The 15,232-nt window shown below is 41.6% G+C and overlaps 1 protein-coding gene across 5 annotated transcripts in view; it reads right to left on the reverse strand.

Moving 5' to 3' along the window:
- Positions 1-1,186: 1,186 nt before the first annotated feature.
- LOC139766422 (coiled-coil domain-containing protein 124) overlaps positions 1,187-15,232 on the reverse strand; it is a 37,289-nt gene continuing 23,243 nt past the window's right edge. For all 5 annotated transcript variants that reach the window (XM_071695109.1, XM_071695108.1, XM_071695107.1 and 2 more), the window contains exons 4-5: positions 8,590-8,744; positions 1,187-2,043 (exon numbers count right to left, since the gene is read on the reverse strand). In XM_071695109.1, the coding sequence (XP_071551210.1) occupies positions 1,848-2,043; positions 8,590-8,744 (351 nt within the window). In that variant the 3' untranslated portion in view covers positions 1,187-1,847. The remainder of the gene's footprint in view (positions 2,044-8,589; positions 8,745-15,232) is intronic.

A 15,232-nucleotide genomic window follows, 5' to 3' on the forward strand; every position in this document is an offset into this window, starting at 1 on the left:
CTCGCCTTTACTCCCTTTGCCTTTATCCAGTGGTAATATACAGGTATCTAAAGAACTTAACTTCCTCACAAGTTTTCTCCATTCAAACTCGCACCCCAACTTACCCTGTCTCTCCACTGGTAAACCTAACAACCTTGCTTTTAAGCATGTTTCCTCTCAACTTTCTCCTTTCCCACACTCTCCCAAATTCAGTTAGCAACAGTTGCAGTTTTTTTACTTGAATCTGTGGCCTATCAGAGCTACATCATCAGCTAACAGATAACATACCGGCTCCTCTCTTCAAAACCTTTGTATTCATCTCCCTCACCACCTTCTCCATAACCAAATTATACAGCCACGGTTGTGTGACACAATCCTACTGCAGATGCATCTTCATCTGGAATCATTCACCCTTTTTTCTTTCAGCTTTCACTGATACTTTACTCTCTTAATAAAACCTCTTGCTGCTTGTAGCAGCTTTCCTCCCAAACCATATGTTGAAAACACTTTTCACAAGGCATCCCTAACAACCTATCTTATGCTATCTTGAGATCCTAACTACCCTATCTTATGCTTTCTTGAGATCCTAACAACCCTATCTTATGCTTTCTTGAGATCCATAACCACACATAAGTCATCCTCTTTAAGTATTTCTCACACATTCTTAACGGCAAACACTTGATCCACACCTCTACCACTCCTGAAGCCATTTTGTTCCTTCCTAGTTTAATGGTCTGTACATGCCACTAACCTCTCATTCATCAATGACAGCACATCACTCCCTGTGTACCATGTCATTCCAATTTACTGTACCTCTTGCATGTTCAGGCCTTGAGAAATCAAAGCATCTTTCACTATATCCTTCCACCTCCTCCTCATTTCCCACTTCTCCCTTATGGGGAAGAATTTTTTTTTTAGAAAACAGTCATTGTAATTGCTTTTTGTAGAATTACAGAGAGCTGTTTGATTTACTTTATTGTGGAATTATCAAACACTTGGCCATAACTGTTGGTAAAATTTTTGCATATGTAGACAATAACATTGGTAAAATATACCTTTTGTTACAGTAATGCTTAGCAGTCTCTATATCAGTGAAAATTGTTTGAATGATTACTTGGGTTTTAAGCTTTCCAATGTCAGGATGAGCAAAGCCATCAAGTTATAACAACAACTCGAAGTGTGTTCACGATGATTGTAAAACCATATATACTTTCACTGCTTTTACTGCTTGCATACACCTAATATTAACATACCTGGCAGTTCTGTAAAAACAAAGTATCCATTTTGGCAGATTTAGAAGTGAAAGACAGGGCAGCCAGTTAATGTCCTTCATAATCCAGAATATTAAGGTTTAGCCCTAGTAAAGAAGGTTTGACAGAGTTATGTACAAAACTGGTGGTCATTGTCATGTTAAGATTCTTGAGTAAGTTGGCCATTTTTGCCTTAAAATATGACATTAAACAAAAGTCAGGAAATAAATAAGGATGTTAATTTTAGTTCTGCTTACCCAAAACTGGGATGGAATTCTTGACATCCTAATAGTTATACAGCATTTTGTAGCTAAGGATAGGTATATGAAGATTATAATGGCTCCAGTTTGTAGAATGCAGGCAGATGACACCCACTAAATTTGCAAGATTTGTCTGCAGACTCATGCACATCTGCATAAATTGTTGCACATGGACCAAAAATATTTTAACAAGAGCAAATGTGACATGTGTATAATGTGAGGAAACAGTTTGGCATGAATGTTGTTCAAAAGTACAAAACAGAATTACTTGTGTATATTAATCATCCTGTTGTATAGTTTTGAAAAGCATTCCACTATAAAACATTCATCAAACATATATGTGATGAAATTTTCAGTTTTACTGGTTAAGAAGCCTTTTATTTATGGGATTCTCAGGACTCTTCATCCATTCCTTCCGTAACATTTGTTTCTGCTGTGAAAGTCGTAAAGAAGGATTCTCTTTCTTAATCTGTGGAAATCTTTGTGCCTCAAAGGCTCTGAATGCGGCAGCCATTCTCTTTTCTGGATGTCGGTCAATCGCATCTTCTTGTATACTGGAAGAGAGAGAGAGTAGTAAGAACACATTCCACTTAAAATAGTTCAAGAATTCAAGCAATGCTCATACTTTTTGGATGTCAAAGGATCCCCACTAGTGGCTTTTAACCCATGGGGAAGAAAGGTTCTTTGTGATGCACAGTGCAGGACCTTTAAAGTCTATTGTGAATGATACTACAACAGTACAATTATGCTATGGCTAAATACTATATCTTATGGATAGAGTTGTGCGCAGGAGGATGGATGTGCTGGAAATGAGATGTTTGAGGACAATGTGTGGTGTGAGGTGGTTTGATCGAGTGAGTAACGTAAGGGTAAGAGAGATGTGTGGAAATAAAAAGAGTGTGGTTGAGAGAGCAGAAGAGGGTGTTTTGAAGTGGTTTGGGCACATGGAGAGAATGAGTGGGGAAAGATTGACCAAGAGGATATATGTGTTGGAGGTGGAGGGAACGAGGAGAAGAGGGAGACCAAATTGGAGGTGGAAAGATGGAGTGAAAAAGATTTTGTGTGATCAGGGCCTGAACATGCAGGAGGGTGAAAGGAGGGCAAGGAATAGAGTGAATTGGAGCGATGTGGTATACCAGGGTTGACGTGCTGTCAGTGGATTGAATCAAGGCATGTGAAGCGTCTGGGGTAAACCATGGAAAGCTGTGTAGGTATGTATATTTGCGTGTGTGGACGTATGTATATACATGTGTATGGGGGGGGGGGGGCATTTCTTTTGTCTGTTTCCTTGCGCTACCTCGCAAACGCGGGAGACAGCGACAAAGTATATAAAAAAAAAAAATAAAAAAAAATATTAGTTAATGAAAAATGAAAAAACAATAAAATATTATAATTAAAATTAAAGCAACCATTAAACTTATTATTAACAACATTCAATAACATCATTGCATTCACTTTGTACCTACCTCTGTTATCTGAAATGCTTGGGGAATCACCACTTTCGAATAACATCATTTTTGGTTATTAAAGTATTTTAATATATTAATTCAGAAACTGTAATATTTTCAAATATTTTACCTATTTGTAAATATTTTATGAAGAGGAAATATTAATATATGTAAGCAAATAAGCACTTCTATATGCTTGATGATGATGCTGGCAAAATGTTGAAATCCTTCATAAGTGCTGCCTTAGACTCATCCTCAGCTAGCCTCTTCCATACCTCTCCTCTTTTTGAGGCTTAAAATGTTCCTCTTACACTTCAGGTGAGATGTAGATGGCTTCAAGGAGCTGAAAGAGGCTACTGTCCTCAACAGTAATCTAGAGTGCATAAAGTAAACAAATGCACAGAACAAGCACACAACACAATGCCAGAAAGCACATGGAGACAGTAAACAATCACCAGTGCCACAAAACACCAGGTGGAGATTACATTATTCACTATGGCAAGGTGCATCCGCTTAATGAGCCAGCATTTCAGTGGATGTCGAGTTGCACTCATCTGACCCAGGCAGCTGTCTTTTCTTTCAGCCTCACTAACATGTGGACTACTGGCATTCTGACCACAAACAAACAATCTCTCCTTGTCATACATAACACCTGACAACGCTTAACTCACACAGCTCATTCTTCATAACTAGTTTTTCCAGCAGTGAGCAGTATGCACTAGCTCTGCCTTTTGGCAAAATGGTAGGAAAGCATTATTCAAATGTAATAGACAACTTTGGAAAACTACATAATATGGAAGATTAATAACTACATTTCCTCTATCCCTGGGGATAGGGGAGAAAGAATACTTCCCACACATTCCCCGCGTGTTGTAGGGGGCCACTAAAGGGGACAGGAGCGCTGGGCTAGAAACCTTCCCCTCCTTGTATTTCAGCTTTCTAAAAGAGGAAACAGAAGAAGGAGTCAAGCAGGAAGTGCTCATCCTCCTCGAAGGCTCAGATTAGGGTGTCTAAATGTGTGTGGATGTAACCAAGATGAGAAAAAAGGAGAGATAGGTAGTATGTTTGAGGAAAGGAATCTGGATGTTTTGGCTCTGAGTGAAACGAAGCTAAGGGTAAAGGGGAAGAGTGCTTTGGGAATGACGTGGGAGTAAAGTCAGGGGTTGGTGAGAGGACAAGAGCAAAGGAAGGAGTAGCACTGCTCCTGGAGCAGGAGTTGTGGGAGTATGTGATAGAGTGTAAGGCAGTAAACTTTAAACTGATATGGATAAAACTGAAAGTGGGTGAAGAGAGATGGGTGATTATTGGTGCCTATGTACGTGGTCATGAGAAGAAAGATCATTAGAGGCAAGTGTTTTGGGAGCAGCTGAGTGAGTGTGTTAGCAGCTTTGATGCACAAGACCAGGTTATAGTGATTGGTGATTTGAATGCAAAGGTGAGTAACGTGGAAGTTAAGGGAATAATTGGAGTACATGGGGTGTTAAGTGTTGTAAATGAAAATGAAGAACTTGTGGATTTGTATGCTGAGAAAGGAATGGTGATTAGGAATACCTGGTTTAAAAAGAGAGATATACATCATTATGTAAACATATGTAAGTAGGAGAGATGGCCAGAGAGCATTATTGGATTACGCATTAATTGATAGGTGCGTGAAAGAGAGACTTTTGGATGTTAATGTGCTGAGAGGGACAACTGGAGGGATGTCTGATCATTATCTTGTGTAGGCGAAGGTGAAGATTTGAAGAGGTTTTCAGAAAAGAGGAGAGAATGCTGGGGTGAAGAGAGTGGTGAGCGTGAGTGAGTTTGAAAAGGAGACTTGTGTGAGGAAGTACCAGGAGAGATTCAGTGCAGATTGGAAAAAGGTGAGAGCAAATGACGTAAGGGGAGTGGGGGAGGAATGGGATGTATTTCGGGAAGCAAGGATGGCTTGCACAAAAGATGCTTGTGGCATGAGAAAGGTGGGAGGTAGGCAAATTAGAAAGGGTGGTGAGTGGTGGGATGAAGAAGCAAGATTGATAGTGAAAGAGAAGAGAGAGGCATTTGGATGAGTTTTGCAGGGAAATAGTGCAAATGACTGGGAGATGTATATAAGAAAGAGCCAGGAGGTTAAGAGAAAGGTGCAAGAGGCAAAAAAGAGGGCAAATGAGAGTTGGGGTGAGAAAGTATCGTTATATTTTCAGGAGAATAAAAAGATGTTTTGGAAGGAGGTAAATAAAGTGCACAAGACAAGAGAACAAATGGGAACATTGGTGAAGGGGGCTAATGAAGAGGAAATAACAAGTAGTGGGGAAGTGAGAAGATGGAGTGAGTTTTCGAAGGTTTGTTGAATGTGTTTGATGATACAGTGACAGAGTGTTTTGGTGGAGGAGGTGTGCGAAGTGACAGGGTCTGGAAAATGGTATGGTAAACAGAGATGAGGTTGTGAAAGCTTTGCAGAAGACGAAAGCCGGCAAGGCAGCAGGTTTGGATGGGACTGCAGTGGAACTGATTAAAAATGGGTGACTGTGTTGCTGACTGGTTGGTGAGGTCAATGTATGCATGGTTCATGGTGAAGTGCCTGAGGATTGGTGGAATGCATGCATAGTGCCATTATAAAAGGCAAAGGGGATTAAAGATGAGTGCTCAAATTACAGAGGTATAAGTTTGTTGAGTATTCCTGGGAAATTATTTGGGAGGGTATTGATTGAGTGGGTGAAAGCATGTACAGAGCATCAGATGGGGGAAGAGCAGTGTGGTTTCAGAAGTGGTAGAGGATGTGTGGATCAGGTGTTTGCTTTGAAGAATGTATGCGAGAAATACTTAGAAAAACAAATGGATTTGTATGTAGCATTTATGGATCTGGAGAAGGCATACGATAGAGTTGATAGAAATGCTATGTGGAAGGTATTAAGAGTATATGGTGTGGGAGGTAAGTTGCTAAAAGCAGTGAAAAGTTTTTATCAAGGATATAAATGTGTATGAGTAGGAAGAAAGGAAAGTGACTGGTTCCCAGTGAATGTCAGTTTGTGGCAGGGGTGCATGATGTCTCCATAGTTGTTTAATTTGTTTATGGATTGGGTTGTTAAGGAGGTAAATGCAAGTTTTGTAGAGAGGGGCAAGTATGCAGTCTTGTAGATGAGAGGGCTTGGGAAGTGTCAGTTGTTCGCTGATGATACAGCACTGGTGGCTGATTTGGGTGAGAAACTGCAGAAGCTGGTGACTGAGTGAGGTAAAGTGTTTGAGAGAAGAAAGGTGAGAGTAAATGTGAAAAAGAGCAAGGTTAGTAGGTTCAATAGGGTTGAGTGATAAGTCAACTGGGAGGTAAGTTTGAATGGAGAAAAACTGAAAGAAGTGAAGTGTTTTAGACATCTGGGAGTGGATTTAGCAGCAGATGGAAGTGGAAGTGAGTCACAGGGTAGGAGGAGGGTGCAAAGGTTCTGGGAGCACCGAAGAATGTGTGGAAGGCGAGAACATTATCTCGGAGAGCAAAAATGGGTATGTTTGAAGGAATAGTGGTTCCAACAATGTTATATGGTTGCAAGGCATGGGCTATCAATAGGGTTGTGCGGAGAAGGGTGGATGTGTTGGAAATGAGATATTCGAGGACAAAATGTGGTGTGAGGTGGTTTGATCGAGTAAGTAATGAAAGGGTAAGAGAGATATGTGGTAATAAAAAGAGTGTGCTTGAGAGGGTAGAAGAGGGTGTACTGATATGGTTTGGCCACATGGAGAGAATGAGTGAGGAAAGATTGACAAAGAGGATATGTGTGTCAGAGGTTAGGGTAAGTTAGGTTAACGCAGGAAATGGCAAATAGTATGAAAGAAAGAAAAGAAAACGAGAAGTGGGGGACCAAATTGGAGGTGGAAGGATGGAGTGAAAAAGATTTTGAGCAATCGGGGCCTAAGCATACAGGAGGATGAAAGGCGTGCAAGGAATAGAGTGAATTGGTTCAATGTGGTATACTGGGGTCGACGTGTTGTCAATGGATTGAACCACAGCATGTGAAGAGTCTGGGGTAAACCATGGAAAGTTTTGTGGGGCCTGGATATGGAAAGGGAACTGTGGTTTCAGTGCATTACACATGACAGCTTGAGACTGAGTGTGAACGAATGTGGCCTTTGTTGTCCTTTCCTAGTGCTACCCCATGCATGCATGGGGGAAGGGGGTTCCATTTCATGTGTGGCAGGATGGCGATGGGAATGGATTAAGGCAGCAAGTATGAATATATTCATGTGTATATATGTACATGGAGTTTTGGAAAGAGGGGCAAGTATGAAGTCTGTTGTGGATGAGAGAGCTTGGGAAGTGAGTCAGTTGTTGTTCGCTCATGATACAGCACTGGTGGCTAATTCATGTGAGAAACTGCAGAAACTGGTGACTTAGTTTGGTAAAGTGTGTGAAAGAAGAAAGTTAAGAGTAAATGTGAATAAGAGCAAGGTTATTAGGTACAGTAGGGTTGAGGGTCAAGTCAATTGGGAGGTAAGTTTGAATGGAGAAAAACTGGAGGAAGTAAAGTGTTTTAGATATCTGGGAGTGGATCTGGCAGCGGATGGAACCATGGAAGCGGAAGTGCATCATAGGGTGGGGGAGGGGGCGAAAATCCTGGGAGCCTTGAAGAATGTGGGTGTCGAGAACATTATCTCGGAAAGCAAAAATGGGTATGTTTGAAGGAACAGTGGTTCCAACAATGTTGTATGGTTGTGAGGCATGGGCTATGGATAGAGTTGTGCGCAGGAGGGTGGATGTGCTGGAAATGAGAGGTTTGAGGACAATGTGTGGTGTGAGGTGGTTTGATCGAGTAAGTAACGTAAGGGTAAGAGAGATGTGTGGAAATAAAAAGAGCGTGGTTGAGAGAGCAGAAGAGGGTGTTTTCAAATGGTTTGGGCACATGGAGAGAATGAGTGAGGAAAGATTGACCAAGAGGATATATGTGTCGGAGGTGGAGGGAACGAGGAGAAGTGGGAGACCAAATTGGAGGTGGAAAGATGGAGTGAAAAAGATTTTGTGTGATCTGGACCTGAACATGCAGGAGGGTGAAAGGAGGGCAAGGAATAAAGTGAATTGGATCGATGTGGTATACCGGGGTTGACGTGCTGTCAGTGGATTGAATCAGGGCATGTGAAGCGCCTGGGGTAAACCACGGAAAGCTGTGTAGGTATGTATATTTGCGTGTGTTGACGTGTATGCATATACGTGTATGGTGGTGGGTTGGGCCATTTCTTTCGTCTGTTTCCTTGCGCTACCTCGCAAATGCGGGAGACAGCGACAAAGCAAAAAAAAAAAAAATATGTACATGTGTGTGTATGTATATGTATGTATACGTTGAAATGTATAGGTATGTATATGTGCGTGTGTGGGCGTGTATGTTTATACATGTGTATGTGGGTGGGTTGGGCCATTCTTTTGTCTGCTTCCTTGTGCTACCTCGCTAATGCGGGAGACAGTGATAAAGTATAATAAAATAAATAAATATATATATTGACAAGCACCTATGGGAAGATGAACTGATGGGTTAACTGTAGACTGGTTGTTGTGATCTGTGGTATGTAAATACATCAAAGTCAGCAAAACTAACTACTTCACCATGAAGGTACAGAAACAAATTTCTCAGAACTGTGGTCTCCACCACAGCAATGCTAAACTTGTTACCCAGCAACTCAAAATTATCATACCTTAATGCAGAAATTGCAGCATCAACACCACTTGCAGACACAATTTCTTCATCAGTTCTATTGAGATTTTCAATAAGAGGTTGATCCAAGTGTGTTTGGGCATTTTTCTTCTCGGCTTCTTGTTTCTGCTGCTCTACCAGTTTCTCCACATTTTTCTGTCATCAAAATGCATACAATCTTTATATTCTATCAATGGTTATATTCACTAATCTTAAACTATTCTTGAAGTAAAAATAAGTAACCAATAACAATAATGATTTACTAGCTCAGAATATGAAAATATGAAAAACAAGATTAAACTAATTTCATTAATATTTTTTACTATGATAACAATAAAGAGCAAAATCTTTATTCATTTCTATTATTCATTGTAAATAATTGTTTCCCGCATCAGCGAGGTAGTGCCAAGAAAAAGACGAAGAATGGCCCATCCACTCACATACACACATTTATATTATTTTTATTTATTATACTTTGTCGCTGTCTCCCGCGTTTGCGAGGTAGCGCAAGGAAACAGACGAAAGAAATGGCCCAACCCCCCCATACACATGTATATACATACGTCCACACACGCAAATATACATACCTACACAGCTTTCCATGGTTTACCCCAGACGCTTCACATGCCTTGATTCAATCCACTGACAGCACGTCAACCCCGGTATACCACATCGCTCCAATTCACTCTATTCCTTGCCCTCCTTTCACCCTCCTGCATGTTCAGGCCCCGATCACACAAAATCTTTTTCACTCCATCTTTCCACCTCCAATTTGGTCTCCCTCTTCTCCTCGTTCCCTCCACCTCCGACACATATATCCTCTTGGTCAATCTTTCCTCACTCATTCTCTCCACATGACCAAACCACTTCAAAACACCCTCCTCTGCTCTCTCAACCACGCTCTTTTTATTTCCACACATCTCTCTTACCCTTACGTTACTCACTCGATTAAACCACCTCACACCACACATTGTCCTCAAACATCTCATTTCCAGCACATCCATCCTCCTGCGCACAACTCTATCCATAGCCCACGCCTCGCAACTATACAACATTGTTGGAACCACTATTCCTTCAAACATACCCATTTTTGCTTTCCGAGATAATGTTCTCGACTTCCACACATTCTTCAAGGCCCCCAGAATTTTCGCCCCATCCCCCACCCTATGATCCACTTCCGCTTCCATGGTTCCATCCGCTGCCAGATCCACTCCCAGATATCTAAAACACTTCACTTCCTCCAGTTTTTCTCCATTCAAACTCACCTCCCAATTGACTTGACCCTCAACCCTACTGTACCTAATAACCTTGCTCTTATTCACATTTACTCTTAACTTTCTTCTTCCACACACTTTACCACTTTACCCCAACTCTCATTTGCCCTCTTTTTCACCTCTTGCACCTTTCTCTTGACCTCCTGTCTCTTTCTTTTATACATCTCCCACTCAATTGCATTTTTTCCCTGCAAAAATCATCCAAATGCCTCTCTCTTTCACTAATAATCTTACTTCTTCATCCCACCACTCACTACCCTTTCTAATCAACCCACCTCCCACTCTTCTCATGCCACAAGCATCTTTTGCGCAATCCATCACTGATTCCCTAAATACATCCCATTCCTCCCCTACTCCCCTTACTTCCATTGTTCTCACCTTTTTTAGGGAGAATAAAAAGATGTTCTGGAAGGAGGTAAATAAAGTGCGTAAGACAAGGGAGCAAATGGGAACTTCAGTGAAGGGCGCAAATGGGGAGGTGATAACAAGTAGTGGTGATGTGAGAAGGAGATGGAGTGAGTATTTTGAAGGTTTGTTGAATGTGTTTGATGACAGAGTGGCAGATATAGGGTGTTTTGGTCGAGGTGGTGTGCAAAGTGAGAGGGTTAGGGAAAATGATTTGGTAAACAGAGAAGAGGTAGTAAAAGCTTTGCGGAAGATGAAAGCCGGCAAGGCAGCAGGTTTGGATGGTATTGCAGTGGAATTTATTAAAAAAGGGGGTGACTGTATTATTGACTAGTTGGTAAGGTTATTTAATGTATGTATGACTCATGAAGAGGTGCCTGAGGAGTGGCGGAATGCGTGCATAGTGCCATTGTACAAAGGCAAAGGGGATAAGAGTGAGTGCTCAAATTACAGAGGTATAAGTTTGTTGAGTATTCCTGGTAAATTATATGGGAGGGTATTGATTGAGAGGGTGAAGGCATGTACAGAGCATCAGATTGGGGAAGAGCAGTGTGGTTTCAGAAGTGGTAGAGGATGTGTGGATCAGGTGTTTGCTTTGAAGAATGTATGTGAGAAATACTTAGAAAAGCAAATGGATTTGTATGTAGCATTTATGGATCTGGAGAAGGCATATGATAGAGTTGATAGAGATGCTCTGTGGAAGGTATTAAGAATATATGGTGTGGGAGGAAAGTTGTTAGAAGCAGTGAAAAGTTTTTATCGAGGATGTAAGGCATGTGTACGTGTAGGAAGAGAGGAAAGTGATTGGTTCTCAGTGAATGTAGGTTTGCGGCAGGGATGTGTGATGTCTCCATGGTTGTTTAATTTGTTTATGGATGGGGTTGTTAGGGAGGTAAATGCAAGAGTTTTGGAAAGAGGGGCAAGTATGAAGTCTGTTGGGGATGAGAGCTTGGGAAGTGAGTCAGTTGTTGTTCGCTGATGATACAGCGCTGGTGGCTGATTCATGTGAGAAACTGCAGAAGCTGGTGACTGAGTTTGGAAAAGTGTGTGGAAGAAGAAAGTTAAGAGTAAATGTGAATAAGAGCAAGGTTATTAGGTACAGTAGGGTTGAGGGTCAAGTCAATTGGGAGGTGAGTTTGAATGGAGAAAAACTGGAGGAAGTGAAGTGTTTTAGATATCTGGGAGTGGATCTGGCAGCGGATGGATGGAACATGGAAGCGGAAGTGGATCATAGGGTGGGGGAGGGGGCGAAAATCCTGGGGGCCTTGAAGAATGTGTGGAAGTCGAGAACATTATCTCGGAAAGCAAAAATGGGTATGTTTGAAGGAATAGTGGTTCCAACAATGTTGTATGGTTGCGAGGCGTGGGCTATGGATAGAGTTGTGCGCAGGAGGATGGATGTACTGGAAATGAGATGTTTGAGGACAATGTGTGGTGTGAGGTGGTTTGATCGAGTGAGTAACGTAAGGGTAAGAGAGATGTGTGGAAATAAAAAGACCATGGTTGAGAGAGCAGAAGAGGGTGTTTTGAAGTGGTTTGGGCACATGGAGAGGATGAGTGAGGAAAGATTGACCAAGAGGATATATGTGTCGGAGGTGGAGGGAACAAGGAGAAGAGGGAGACCAAATTGGAGGTGGAAAGATGGAGTGAAAAAGATTTTGTGTGATCGGGGCCTGAACATGCAGGAGGGTGAAAGGAGGGCAAGGAATAGAGTGAATTGGAGCGATGTGGTATACCGGGGTTGACGTGCTGTCAGTGGATTGAAGCAAGGCATGTGAAGCGTCTGGGGTAAACCATGGAAAGCTGTGTAGGTATGTATATTTGCGTGTGTGGACGTATGTATATACATGTGTATGGGGGGGGTTGGGCCATTTCTTTCGTCTGTTTCCTTGCGCTACCTCACAAACGCGGGAGACAGCGACAAAGTATAATAAAAATAATAAAAAAAAAAAGTTTGTTGAGTATTCCTGGTAAATTATATGGGAGGGTATTGATTGAGAGGGTGAAGGCATGTACAGAGCATCAGATTGGGGAAGAGCAGTGTGGTTTCAGAAGTGGTAGAGGATGTGTGGATCAGGTGTTTGTTTTGAAGAATGTATGTGAGAAATACTTAGAAAAGCAAATGGATTTGCATGTAGCATTTATGGATCTGGAGAAGGCATATGATAGAGTTGATAGAGATGCTCTGTGGAAGGTATTAAGAATATATGGTGTGGGAGGCAAGTTGTTAGAAGCAGTGAAAAGTTTTTATTGAGGATGTAAGGCATGTGTACGTGTAGGAAGAGAGGAAAGTGATTGGTTCTCAGTGAATGTAGGTTTGCGGCAGGGGTGTGTGATGTCTCCATGGTTGTTTAATTTGTTTATGGATGGGGTTGTTAGGGAGGTGAATGCAAGAGTTTTGGAAAGAGGGGCAAGTATGAAGTCTGTTGGGGATGAGAGAGCTTGGGAAGTGAGTCAGTTGTTGTTCGCTGATGGTACAGCGCTGGTGGCTGATTCATGTGAGAAACTGCAGAAGCTGGTGACTGAGTTTGGTAAAGTGTGTGAAAGAAGAAAGTTAAGAGTAAATGTGAATAAGAGCAAGGTTATTAGGTATAGTAGGGTTGAGGGTCAAGTCAATTGGGAGGTGAGTTTGAATGGAGGAAAACTGGAGGAAGTGAAGTGTTTTAGATATCTGGGAGTGGATCTGGCAGCGGATGGAACCATGGAAGCGGAAGTGGATCATAGGGTGGGGGAGGGGGCAAAAGTTCTGGGAGCCTTGAAGAATGTGTGGAAGTCGAGAACATTATCTTGGAAAGCAAAAATGGGTATGTTTGAAGGAATAGTGGTTCCAACAATGTTGTATGGTTGCAAGGCGTGGGCTATGGATAGAGTTGTGCGCAAGAGGATGGATGTGCTGGAAATGAGATGTTTGAGGACAATATGTGGTGTGAGGTGGTTTGATCGAGTAAGTAACGTAAGGGTAAGAGAGATGTGTGGAAATAAAAAGAGCGTGGTTGAGAGAGCAGAAGAGGGTGTTTTGAAATGGTTCGGGCACATGGAGAGAATGAGTGAGGAAAGATTGACCAAGAGGATATATGTGTCAGAGGTGGAGGGAACGAGGAGAAGAGGGAGACCAAATTGGAGATGGAAAGATGGAGTGAAAAAGATTTTGTGTGATCGGGGCCTGAACATGCAGGAGGGTGAAAGGAGGGCAAGGAATAGAGTGAATTGGAGCGATGTGGTATACCGGGGTTGACGTGCTGGCAGTGGATTGAATCAAGGCATGTGAAGCGTCTGGGGTAAACCATGGAAAGCTGTGTAGGTATGTATATCTGCGTGTGTGGACGTATGTATATACATGTGTATGGGGGTGGGTTGGGCCATCTCTTTCGTCTGTTTCCTTGCGCTACCTCGCAAACGCGGGAGACAGCGACAAAGCAAAAAAAAAAAAAAATATATATATATATATATATATATATATATATATATATATATATATATATATATATATATATATATATATATATATGGAGAAAAACTGGAGGAAGTGAAGTGTTTTAGATATCTGGGAGTGGATCTGGCAGCGGATGGAACCATGGAAGCGGAAGTGGATCATAGGGTGGGGGAGGGGGCGAAAATTCTGGGGGCCTTGAAGAATGTGTGGAAGTCGAGAACATTATCTCGGAAAGCAAAAATGGGTATGTTTGAAGAAATAGTGGTTCCAACAATGTTGTATGGTTGCGAGGCGTGGGCTATGGATAGAGTTGTGCGCAGGAGGATGGATGTGCTGGAAATGAGATGTTTGAGGACAATGTGTGGTGTGAGGTGGTTTGATCGAGTGAGTAACGTAAGGGTAAGAGAGATGTGTGGAAATAAAAAGAGCGTGGTTGAGAGAGCAGAAGAGGGTGTTTTGAAGTGGTTTGGGCACATGGAGAGGATGAGTGAGGAAAGATTGACCAAGAGGATATATGTGTCGGAGGTGGAGGGAGCAAGGAGAAGAGGGAGACCAAATTGGAGGTGGAAAGATGGAGTGAAAAAGATTTTGTGTGATCGGGGCCTGAACATGGAGGAGGGTGAAAGGAGGGCAAGGAATAGAGTGAATTGGAGTGATGTGGTATACTGGGGTTGACGTGCTGTCAGTGGATTGAATCGGGGCATGTGAAGCGTCTGGGGTAAACCATGGAAAGCTGTGTAGGTATGTATATTTGCCTGTGTGGACGTATGTATATACATGTGTATGGGGGGGGGGGGGGGGGGGGGGGGGGGTTGGGCCATTTCTTTCGTCTGTTTCCTTGCACCACCTCGCAAACGCGGGAGACAGCGACAAAGTATAAAAGAAAAAAAATATATATATATATATATATATATATATATATATATATATATATATATATATATATATATATATATATTTTTATACTATATATAAATAAATATATATATATATATATATATATATATATATATATATATATATATATATATATATATATGTATATATATATATATGTATATATATATATATATATATATATATATATATATATATATATATATAAATATATATATATATATACACACACACACATAAATGCTCATATACATACATATACATACACACACAGACATATATACACATGTACATATTCATGCTTGCTTGCCTTCATCCATTCCTGACACTATCCCGCCCCAAATCAAACAGCATCGCTACCCCCTGCTTCAGCAAGGTAGCACCAGGAAAACAGACAAAAAATGCCACATTCGTTCACACTCAGTCTCTAGCTGTCATGTATAATGCACCGAAACCACAGCTCCCTTTCCACATCCAGGCACCACAGACCTTTTCATGGTTTACCACACACATTTCACATGCCCTAATTCAGTTCACTGACAGCACATCGACCCCGGTATACCACATCGTTCCAATTCACTCTATTCCTTGCATGCCTCTCACCCTCCTGCATGATCAGGCCCCGATCACTCAAA

This window comes from Panulirus ornatus, chromosome 57, assembly GCF_036320965.1.
Source record: "Panulirus ornatus isolate Po-2019 chromosome 57, ASM3632096v1, whole genome shotgun sequence".
NCBI lineage: Eukaryota > Metazoa > Arthropoda > Malacostraca > Decapoda > Palinuridae > Panulirus > Panulirus ornatus.